This window comes from Ochlerotatus camptorhynchus, unplaced genomic scaffold, assembly GCF_037179485.1.
Source record: "Ochlerotatus camptorhynchus isolate MF236.1 unplaced genomic scaffold, CSIRO-AGI_Acam_v1.1 ptg000137l, whole genome shotgun sequence".
NCBI lineage: Eukaryota > Metazoa > Arthropoda > Insecta > Diptera > Culicidae > Ochlerotatus > Ochlerotatus camptorhynchus.
The window spans coordinates 236,291-248,723 of record NW_027040627.1 but is presented as its reverse complement, the minus strand read 5'-3'; the positions used below and the strand labels follow the sequence as shown (position 1 = coordinate 248,723).

At 39.1% G+C, this 12,433-nt stretch overlaps 1 protein-coding gene across 1 annotated transcript; it reads right to left on the bottom strand.

The window, feature by feature from the left end:
• Nucleotides 1–7,721: 7,721 nt before the first annotated feature.
• Nucleotides 7,722–9,869, bottom strand: dind (diamond). The gene is made up of 3 exons (XM_065220974.1): nt 9,570–9,869; nt 8,895–9,509; nt 7,722–8,840 (listed from the first exon to the last, which is right to left on the bottom strand). The coding sequence occupies exons 1-3, from the start codon at nt 9,603–9,605 to the stop codon at nt 7,800–7,802; spliced, it is 1,692 nt and encodes a 563-aa protein (XP_065077046.1). The 5' UTR covers nt 9,606–9,869; the 3' UTR covers nt 7,722–7,799.
• Between the last annotated feature and the right edge of the window lie 2,564 nt (nt 9,870–12,433).

Sequence of the window (12,433 nt, the reverse complement as noted above, 5' to 3'; positions counted from 1 at the left end):
GATATTGCGAGCCCATGAGAGCGGAAAAATATCAATTGATTTCTGATTTTGCCAACACTGTTAGGGGCGGCTCAAACAGCGTCTGACTGGCATCCAGCGGCTGAATACGAAATGCTTCTCCCCGAAAGCTATACCCAAGATGGCAGTCCCATCACGGCGGATAGGAGACCTTAGGCCAACCACCTACTATCTCCGAAATCTTCAAATTGTTACAGAAACCTATAGTGAAAGATTACGAACTGATTTTATGGCAACGACTTTTAGCGCTAAACAACGGACAAGAATTGGAACATGGAATGTACTGACGCTAGCCCAACAGGGTAAACTGGCATCACTGGCCGTATGAAGCTAAAAATCCTGGGACTTAGTGAAGTCCGCTGGCCGAACTTTGGAGAACACAAGCTGCCTTCGGGACAGGTACTTTTATATTCTGGTATGCGAGGTGAAAACGCTCCGCGACATCGTAGAGTTGGCTTTCTACTTAGCGCCCAAGCACAGGCTGCGCTCATCAAGTGGGAACCTATCAATGAGAGAATAATCGTTGCCAGATTCAGAACACGGGTCCGAAACCTTACCATAATCCAATGTTATGCGCCAACCGATGCTGCCGAATTGCTGGACAAAGAGAACTTTTACAGTCAACTGAATGCTGTCGTGGATAAGACTCCAAGAGGTGATATCAAGATCTACACAGGCGACTTCAATACGAAGATCGGCTCCGACAATTGGACTATGAGCACCGACAAACCGACATGAATGATCATACAAAGTATCATCAAATTTCTGATCAAAGCACAAAACTGACATCTGCCGCCGTGTTCGCGAAAAATGTGTATCCTAGCCACGAACACACATACTAAATGTATGAGTTGGTTCGTGTCTAATCTATTCCGGGCAAATTATGTTTATCTAGATATCAAATTTCTATGGTTTTGACAGATGGGATCGCTGCACATTTCAATCCGCCGTTATGGATTCTCGATCAAAAGTTAAGTTTTAGTTTCATGTCGGTTTGTCGGTGCTATGAGCGCATTATGAGACGCCATATGGTCTCGGAGATATGAGCGAGAACGGCGAGCTGCTTGCAGAGTTTTGTGGCAACAACGACATGGTGATCGGGGGTTTGCTCTTCCCCCATCGCCCAGTGCATAAAGTAACAGGGGTCTCCCGTGATGGATATACAGAGAAACAAATCGACCACATCTGCATCAGCCGAAAATGGAGACGGAGCCTTCTTGATGTTCGGAATAAACGAAGCGCTGACATCGCGTCTGACCATCATTTCCTGGTCGGTGAGATCCGCCTATGCATTGCGTGGGTTCAACGGCGGAAGGAGAGACTCAGGCGGAGATTCAACACACGCCGACTGGAAGACCCAGTAGTGAAGAGATCGTTCGTCGAAGAACTCGAGGCTCGCGCAGCTAATATTCCGGAAGGTGGCAGCGTAGAAGAACAGTGGACGAGCATCAAGAATGCCTTTATCGAAACAAGCGAGAACAACCTGGGTGAGCTGCGCACGAGGGGCAGGCAATACAAAGAACCGGTGCGTTGAAGTTAAAACAACCGGTGAACACTCGTGTTTATTTCAGTTACCATGGAGACGTAATTTGTGATTAGCCCCGGTGCCTTTCAAATTGTAGTGGTATCATTATTTATGAACGGCCTTATATTTGAAATGACGTTTCACATTCATCTAGTGATGTCCGATTTTCATTCGAATAATCGTTTAATCGATTAACGAACCGAAAAGTAAACTATTTATAATCGGTTAGATCATGCAGATATAAGCATTAACATCTCCACATGATCATCACCGATCGTTTCAAACATGTGCTGCACTCCCAAGTAACAAATCTAGAGCTGCTTGGCTATATTCAAAATTTATAAAGGTTTTATTGCAGCTGCAACCATTACCTACAGCTTTATCACGGTCATATACAATGCAAGTCATGAAACATTCTTATAGCTATCTACAAAACCCCTATAAAGCTAATTAAAAAACCAACTGATGCTTATGCTATTTTCACTTATGAAAGGTTTTATGCTTGCTTTGAAGTATAAAAAAAAGTAATATGAATTGCCCTTATAAAACCAAAAAATATATCCTTTCGTTGCTTTATAAGTAAGCGCAATAAAACTAGTTGGCCATGAAACAGTTATTTTAAAACAATTATAAGCATTCAGTTGCAACTTGTCAGAAATGTAAATATATGGTTTATTTTTACAACATAGAAAAGAATCACAACTTTCCGGTACTTCCAAGCGGAGCGCAAAGAAAATCAACAAAATTGTTAGCATGAAAACATTTCGTGTAAACGTATAAATAAATAAATAAAAAAATAAATAATAAACGTCAGCAATCTCCATGATTCTTCCGTTCTCGCTCGCATATACATGGGGTGACACGGTCTTGGACACGGTAACAGTCCTAGGGCAAAAAGGTTGAAATCAAGCATAACTTTTCATAAAGGTTAATGTACCATTCAAAACTTTTCTAAATGTTTGTAAAATTCATCGGTTGCACCCGTAGAATAGGAATATACATTTGCCCTCAAATAAAAAAAAAAATGAATTCAAGCTGAACATTGCATTAGGTCCTAAGTAATATTGACAGATTCGTTTCGTCAACTTTCTCTTTGCATCCTCAAGGTCATTTAAAGACATTCCCAGGTATTTTCAGCACATAAATCGATAAAAGAAGCTTTTATCTAGCATCCAATACGACATCAAGAAACGATTCTGTGAATAAGTTATTAACGGCTGTAGGCTGTGAAGTTTTAACGTATTAAGAAAAGTTGTTTATTTTATCAAGATAACCAACTTTGAAAAAGTCTTGAAGTCTTCGAAACACAAATTCAATGCATTAAAAAAAGTTATAGAAAAAAATCATGTTCCACTAAAATGAAGAAATCTAAAAAAAATCACCAAAATATACCTCTCTCAAATTTTGATATTTTGTTAATCGAGTATTGCTTAATTTTTGCTGAAAATGTCAGGTTGCGATTTTTTGCGCTTTGGGAGATATTAATGTTCAAAAATTGTATTTTTTTCTCGTTTTTTCAACAATATCTTTGAAATTTGAAGCTTAATACAGTATGTTTCTTCACAAGAGCTATTTATTTAATGTATTTGCATAAGAGAAAAATATAACATTATAAAGCTGTAAGCAAAAAAACCGAAACAGAAAAAACCATATTTTCGACATTTTTTCTTTAACTCCATATAACTTGGAACCAGTAGACAGTGGAAATTTAATGTCTTTGAAAGAGCTGTTCATTTTGTCAAGATAAACAACTTTGCCTAAGACATAAAGTCTCCAAAACGACAGAGAAAGAAGTAAGATTGTGGCACTATCTTTGCGGAAGAGTTTTGAACTATTTGTTTATGTCAATAGATGGTCCTTATTATGACGAGAAATTTTGCCGAAGACACCAAGTCGCGGAAATGCTCCGTTTCGGAGTTATTAATTTTGCTCCGCTAGGTTGCATTCCTGACCCAGTATGCAATGTAAGCATTAGACATTTTAAGAAATTGCGCTTGATGTTTTTCTTGCCTGCTGTCCTCTGTCGCCATATTGTCATTATGAAAATGCCATTAGCCTTGGAATAAAATCCAAGAAATTTCAATAAAATAATGGCTAGATAAGAGATCCGAAATGATTTCCAGTGTGCATTGGTATGAATTTGTGTATTGAGATCTATTTTCTGTAAAATTAAGGTGATTCCATCAAATTCATTTGATTTCTGAAACAATCTTTTTTGTTAAGTTGAATTATTTTGGAGGCGCATTTATTTAACGCTCATATTATCTCAATATACACGATGACATTTCAAGCGCATATGTTTTGGAACTTCTAAAAAGTAATATATTTTCTTTAAGATTTTCACTAATGTCGCCATGAAACAAAATTGATTGCATGGTGATCTTGACACCAACACTCAAACCTATTTTTACCGCTAAAGATTTCCATTTGGAAAAAAAAAGTTTCAGCAGAACAGAACAACAACAAGCTAATTTATGGCGGTTGCTTTGATGCAATAAAAATTAAATTGGCTTTATAACTGATTTTCACCAAAGCGTCATAAAACTGCTTGGATACAATATTACTCTTATAGAGGCTATGAGAACCTTTTATAGAGTATGAGGCTTCCTGACAAAAGGTTTTAAGACAGCTTTATTGTAATTCTCAAACATGCTTTATAAACCTTATCAAGGGTGGTCCACTAAGCTGTATGACGATCTTATAGCGGTTATCAAAAGGTTGTGCTGGAGCTATTAATTTTATTGGCGGTTTTATGAAATTGATCTCAATAACCGCTAATAGAGTGCAATAAAACAAGAAATGCTACTTGGGCTCTCATTGGTGGAAAAATGGCAGCACAGCGAACAAAAAATAATCGATTAGTTGTTAATCGAGTAAATAAAAAATGGGACATCTCTGATTTTGGTGTGATTGTTTTGATAAAAATGAGCGCAAAATTTCATCTCTTCCGAGGGGGCAGCAAAACCACAAAATTACCTTGAATACGGGGGGTTCTCATTGGATGAAAGGGACCGTGAAAGAAGACACTAAAATAGAAAGTTTTTCTTCCGACAGTTTCATCTTTGGTTAAAATGCAATCAAAAGTACTTAAAGTAATTAATGCGTTTTGAAGTAGTACTGAAAAGTAGTTAATGTTCAACATGGTGTAAGTAATGTAATTAAAGCAGTAGCACAAACGAAGTGACAGACGACTAACTGGCGAAGAAATCCATTAAAATAATGTGGTTCACTGTAATAGAATTTTCTTGGAAGCTTGTGCCATCATCCACCAGATGGGTTAGTTTTTTTGTTTTCATTTGAACAAAGTTGATTTTGTGTACAATGATTCTTTGACAGTGTGCAAAGAGTGCGTATCATTTTGTCATTTTTTTATGCATTTCAGTTTTGAGTAGAGTGAAAGAGATAGAACCAAAACATTCTAATACATTTGGTGAAAATGCTAATACAATCCAGTAGTAGTGTTGCCATGTGGTACAATCCAGTAGTACTGGTGTTGCCATGTGGTACACTGAAAAATTGAAATAGCAGGTTAGTCACCAAAGTTTTCGAGACGCTCCGTCTGTCACTTCGTTTGTGGCAGTAGTTAATGGAATTAATTTAATTACAGCCGTTGCCTGCGTTGGAGTTAAAGGCTTTTGCGTACCCCTAGGCTGCGCACTCAGAGGAAGGAGTGGATCACCGATGAAACCTGGAGGAAGATCGAGGAGTGGAGAGAAGCAAAAGCCGCGATAGAGCGAGCAAGGACCCGAGCAGCCAAGAACGAGGCCCGTCAGCAGTATTCGACTTTAGAGATGGAAGTTAAGCGTTCCTGTATACGGGACAAGCGAGCGTGGGTGGACTCCTTGGCTGATGAAGGGGAGAAAGCCGCAGCAACTGGCGATATCCGCCTCCTCTATGATGTTTCACGACGCCTGAGCGGGGCAACCCAAGGATGCATGTGAAAGACGCGACTGGTCAGTTGCTCACCGACCCCACTGACCAGTTGAAACGTTGGTTTGAGCACTTTGAACAACTTCTCGACATCTCGGCATGATCCGCCAAGGGTGAGGCGCGTTACTCGCGTCAACACTGAAGCTCCATCATTGCAGGAGATAGAAGCAGCCATCCGAAGTATGAAGTCCAACAAAGCCCCGGGGGTCGATCGCATATCAGCAGAGATGCTCAAAGCTGACCCCATGCTATCCTCACAAATGTTGCACCAACTATTCGTCAATATCTGGGACACCGCGACTTTTCCGGCCGGCTGGATGCAGGGCGTCTTGGTAAAAGTCCCCAAGAAGGGGGATCCAACTGTATGCGACAACTGGCGAGGCATCATGTTACTGTGTATTGTTTTCAAAGTTCTGTGTAAAGTTATCCTCAATTGGAGACAGGAGAAGATCGACGCGACTCTCCGACGACAGCAGGCAGGATTCCGTGCTGGAAGATCCTGTGTGGACCATATTGTCACGCTCCGCATCATCTTGGAGCAGGTCAATGAGTTCCAAGAGTCCCTGTACTTGGTATTCATTGACTACGAATAAGCTTGTGGGGCGCTCTGAGACGCAAGGAAGTCCCTGATAAGATCGTCAACCTAATCGAAGCGCAGTACGAGGCTTTCTCATGCACAACGGAGCTTTGTCTGACCCGATTCGGGTAATCGCGGGTGTGAGGCAAGGATGTATATTATCACCGCTACTGTTCCTCATCGTAATCGACGAGATCGTGGTTGGAGCCGTTGACCGTATACCGAACCGTGGGTTGCTGTGGCAGCCTATTACTCTGGAGCATCTCAACGACTTCGATTTGGCTGATGATGTTGCGTTATTAGCACAAAGGCGCTCTGACGTGCAGAGTAAGCTCGACGACCTTGTGGAACGCTCCTCTGAAGCAGGTCTAACCATCAACGTCAACAAGACCAAACCGTTGGATGTCAACATGGAAAACCGTTCCAATTTCACGGTACCTGGGCAGGCAGTGGAAAAAGTTGAAAGCTTCCAATATCTTGGCAGCCAAATAGCGTCGGACGGCGGTACCAAGAGCGACATAGGTGCACGGATTAAGAAGGTGAGGGCTGCTTTTGCGAAATGTATGGAGAGCGAATCAGATCAGTCGACGCACCAAAATCCGAATTTTTAACTCGAACGTGAAGTCTGTGCTATTATACGTCAGTGAAACATGCTGTGTAAAAGCGGAGAACACTCAGAAGCTGCAGGTGTTTATCAACCGATGCCTGCGGTACTTAACTCGTGCCTGGTGGCCCCACAATTGGATCTCAAATTCCGAGCTTCATCGTTTGTGCCATCAGAAGCCGATAGAGACAGAAATTCGTGAACGGAAGTGAAGGTGGGTCGGCCACACACTACGACGGAGCGAAAACGAAATCTGCAAACAAGCACTGGACTGGAATCCAGCAGGACGTCGCAGCAGAGGCAGACCCAGAGGCTCGTGGCGGCGGAGCCTAAACAATGAAATTAAGAACGTTGACCGAAATTTGGGCACAGGTCAAGGCCAAAGCTAGTAATTGCCCAGGATGGAAATCTTTCACAAAGGCCCTTTGCAGTCCTGGAGGTGCGCAGGATCGTTAAGTAAGTAGGAAGTTACAGTGCATCATCCACTTCGAAAATTCCAGGAACTTCCGGAACAAACTTTAAAATCAGTGATCAGGGTAGTACTGGAACAATCTATGTGATTTCGAAACTTGGGCATTGTAGATAGGGTGTAGTTTGAAATACTAATTATTATTCGAAACTCTACTTTGTCTGCCACAGTGGCGTTTCTGGAGCTCAAGTCTCAATAGTCAAGAATATCTTTAAGTTCCTCGGGTTTCTAAGTTTCTGAAGTTTCGATAATCCCGGATTTTCCATGAGTTTTTGAAAAGCATGATATAAGCACCGTCGGTGATATAAGTAAGATGAATTAATCTTCCTTTCGCTATTGATAGGACTTAAAGTCGTATGATTGTTTTTGCAACAAATTATCTTTTTTAAATTAACTGAGTAAGTTAGATGAGATTTATTGATAGCAATAAAAATATAGAAATTAAAATCAACTAAAACCATTTGTTGATAAGCTTCTCGCACATTCCGCGCCAGCTGTAGCAACCCTGGAGATGGCATTCTAGTGGCATCGATCGGAACTATGGCTGTCAGCATTGAAAAATAGCGCATTGTACACTCTATTGTTATAAAAAAGCAAACTTTATATTGCTTGTACCCTACACGACCTTATTCAACATACAATAAATAAAACAGTAAAATTCAGCTCAGGTTCACTGTTACTCAAGCACGTCTTCGTTAACCACGCTTGTCATTGGTTTCAGCCCAAAGATATTCATTTGCTCCTTTGTAGCCAAAAAACCTCGGATGTCATCGTACCGCTGGACGCTTCTCTGAAACTTGATTGCACTTCGTTCATCCTCCTCTCGATCGTCTTCCGAGTCACTACTATACAGTGTCCGCTTTACAGGTACGTGATCTAAGCTACCATCCTCGTCATCTTCTTCCTCTTGCTCCGAAATCTCAACGTCTATTCCTTTATCCTTTAGTGCTCGCTTCTCTCGTTCCTTGAATTCAACTCCAATTGGTTCGATCCGTTCCCGAAGCTGCTTCAGAACCGGTTTGAAGTGTCGCTTTACAATCTTTGAATTGATGTTTTCCAAATTATCCACAGAAGCAAGGGATCTTTGTTCATCATCGTCCAACCAATCTTGTTCAGTGCCATCCACTGCGAAGAACTCATCTCTGATACATGGTTTATCCTGTTCAGAGAAAATTCGTTCCACGTTTGGAACCGAATCCAGTGCCTGCTCTAAATTCTCTTTGAATCGTGGATCAATTTCTAATGGAATACTTTCGTCATCCTTGTTGAGTATCTTTTTCAATGTTATCAGCAATCGCTGACATTCTTCAGCGGAGGCATTCAGATCGTTGATAATGTCTTCAACTGGAGGTTCTAGTGCTTGAAGCTGTGAAGTCAATTTTACATCTTTGGAGTTTGCGGCAATTTCTTCCAACGATTCTTCAAGTTGATTATACCGATGAACAGTGCTGTACAGCTTAGCAGATAATCCCATAGACAAGGATCGAAGGTTGGACAACTCTGGTGGAAGTACTTTGATATCAACGCGCGGAGCACGTTCTCGATTTGAATCAAATATTAAATTGAGATGCTTCATGCATAAAGCTTTTTGATCATCCAGTTTTTCACAAAGTTCAGGAAGATTAAAAAATGCAAAATTCGAAAGGCCACTTGCAACTGAGAGCGCAAGTCTCGTTAAGTACTGAGATTGGATGTAGGCAAAGATGTTGTAATTATCCTGAAAGCAATCAATTATTGAAATGGAATCATCAAAACTTTTAATCGGACTTACCTTTATTGCTTTTGGCTCACCTAAATTTGCAACGGCTTCTTCAGAAAACATATCGCAATCTTCCAATGGCTCTATAGGTGAATATAAACCATTCCATTTTGGAGTTAGCGTAAATTGCTGTTCCAAGTGCTGTACAGCAGCATGTATCACTTTGATTGTATCAATACAACATTTTGCACAATTTGCAGCATAGAAGCCAACATCCAGTCCGGATTTATCCAGTGCGATTTGCATCGTTCGTATGTGCTGACTTTCGTTCAAAAAAAGTAGATTCTTCTTAACTGCCATCTCGAATTGTTCCAGGGATTGGATAAACCGCGTAAGTAACTTTCTTTGCTGTCGGAAACGATGTTGGTTAGCCCATTTGATGCAACAACTAGTTCCATAGGCTGCGGTCAACCCAGACAGCGGATAAACCCATTTATGACTAGATTGTCCGGTCAAAAAAGTTGTTGCTACAGGAATCGAACTCAGCAAAAGCCTGATGGCAGTAAAATTAGATTTGCGTTTAGTTTGTCCTACGGTGTCCTCCAGACACTCTTCCAGCAACTCAACATGGTCGATAAGTAAACGTTTGGAGTTTAAAACTTGCAGCAGAACATCCGTTTGGAATTCCTAAATTGTTTAGTTTATGGATTAGCATCATCTAAGCTCTTCACGACGGTCGTTACTTACCTGAAAACCTTTGATTTCTGCAGCGATAAAAGACATCCTCCAAGCCACAGAAAATTGTAATTGGAAATATTATTCAGGCAAACAATGCTGGTGAATAAACCCTTAATTGTAATTTGTTTAGTGTACGATGATACACTGCTGGTAGAACCTTTCATCAGGTCAAGGAAAAATAAATTTCAGGACAAGGCAACATATACTCGAAGCTTTGAAAAATAAAATGTTTCACACACTTTAATCAACTATAATTATATTAGTAACTAAATTACTGACAGATTAAATCTGTAAATGTTACAGATTGTAAAACTACCCCATAAAAAATTTGACAGATGGGGAATTTCACTGTCGACCGGCGAAATCGGTTGTTTACAAAAAAGGCCTATTAATAAACCGACAACGTCGGGATTAGTACACTAGTTATTATTGTCAACATATTCGTTAATGTATTAAATCGAATACCGCCGGGACCGACAGCCATAGATTTTATCTATTGTAAAATCCGGCAATTGTATGTTTTTTAATCGGTGTTTATTTTAGTGTACATATTAATATACAGACGATGTCGATTTAGCTAGTGGTTATAAAATAGTGGCATAGTTAGACTAAGTGAGTGCAACTTTATTATTAAATATCATTACAACCTGGTAAGTTGGTATTAATAGTTTTGTTTTTTTTTTTTTTGTTGAAATCTTACAATGGCAAGAATGTACTGGAGTACTTGGCGTAATAATTATGTTCTCTGAGCACAACAATATTTTTTTTCGATCCCATTTACTTCCATCTCAATTTTTAATCTTGATTGAAGCAAAATGATCACTTCACTGTTTGACACAAAACTAACAAACTGACAGCTCGTTCCATATTAAGTACCATCGAGGAACGCTAAGATGGTGATTTTTGCTAATGTAATCACACTTATTTAAAGTAGTTCCAGTGCTTCAAAATTGATGAAATTTTGAATTTCGATTCCATTTGTAATGCAGATTACGAATATGCAATTACCCCAATACCCCTAAAGAATCCAATTTAATTACCCGATTAATTAGTGTATTTCATCTGGTTTCATCAATTTCATAAGCCGATTTAACAGTTGACTTAATCTTTTCCATCATACAAACAACTGAATGAACCGATTAACCATTCTATTTCATTTGGTTTCATCAATTTCGTATGCTGATTTATTTATCGCCTTAATCTGTTTCCATCGTAGAAACAATTTAATAAACTGATCAATAAGTATATTTCGTCTGGTTTCATAGAATCCCTGCTACAATTCTGTCATCCTACTAACCGTTCAATTTGGTCGCTTCTGGTTGACTGATTTCCTATGTTTTCGACTACCGATTTAGTGTGCTGACCTGTCGGCAGCCTCCCCTTAAGCAGTCCCATAAGAGTCGATGCAACAATTTATAAATACGTCGGTTTCATAGTCGGTCGATCTTACCGACGTGAACCGATTTAGTCGAAGGGAAAATCGGGAGGATTTTTTATGGGGTATCGACCTTTTACACCGGCTCAGGAAAACAACATCATCCATCCAGCCAACTGTCAAAATCATAGGAATAGTGTGCCCAGAAACTTGCTACCAATGATTACACGCTAAATTTTGGTTTAAATATTTAAGATATGTACACGGTAATAGTACGTTCAGACTACAGAGTTATAACATGTTATAGCGCTATCTTGATGGTGCTTTCTGTGTTGCAATTATTTGACAACCGTTATAACATGTTATAACTCGCCAGTCTGGCCGGCGTTTAAGATAAAAGACCCAACGGCATTTTTCCTACACTCAAAAATATTACAAAACGAATATAGATTAAATTTTATGCATTTTATGGTTTTACAAAATTTAATCATTGGTTCGATTAAAACCTTCTTCAAAATTATACTAATGCCTTGTTCAGACTACGGAGTTATAACATGTTATAGCGCTATCTTGAGGGTGGTTTCTGTGTTGCAACTATTTGACAACCGTTATAACATGTTATAACTCTGTAGTCTGAACGTACTATAAGTCCGAATAACGGAGTGGAATTCGATCAGTATTTTCTAAAATGCCAGGAATAAGAACATCTGGATTCCCTTTGGAGCTTCGTGCTGGTGTACCCGTAAAAAAAAGTACGATACAGGTACAATGAAATGTATTGTAACCATACAATAGAATTTATTGTACTTAAAATAAATTTTATTGTCAGCAACGATAAAACAACCATAGAATTTATAATTTCCACAATAGAATCTATGGTAAATGTGGAAATCTACAATAGAACAAGGGGGTTGTTATGTATCTTAACCGTACAGAAAATCACTTTTTCCCGAATAAACTTGAGTCATTTACCATTAATTTTATTGTTTTTCTATTGTTGAAAATGCATGCTCTATGGAACGTATTGTAGATCTATTGTAATAACAATATTTTAAATTTACTTGTATGATATACATACAATAGGATCGATTGTTGGCAATAGATTGTGTTGTGATTTTATATTATTTTATGGTTATTGTATGGTTATTTTTTTCCGGGTAGGGCTTTGTCCCAGCAGATTTCTACTGCGCCTGTAATCTGCTGGGCAGCATCGAAATTGTAAGTATTTTTTTAAATATTATTAATAAAAAATAAACTTATGAAAAAAGCTTCCTGAGACAATTTTTATTTTCATTTGAAAACAATAATATTCACCATAAATGAAATAAAGAAGCGAAAAATACATTCTCTTGAATAAACCGTATCTATGTATTGTGAGTATATTTCGATTTTATACTATGACACGCATAACCCTAATAAACAAATACCATAAACGAACAATAACCTAGACAGTCGAACTTTTTCACAAATGGTTTGGATGATACCCTAAACACGTCGT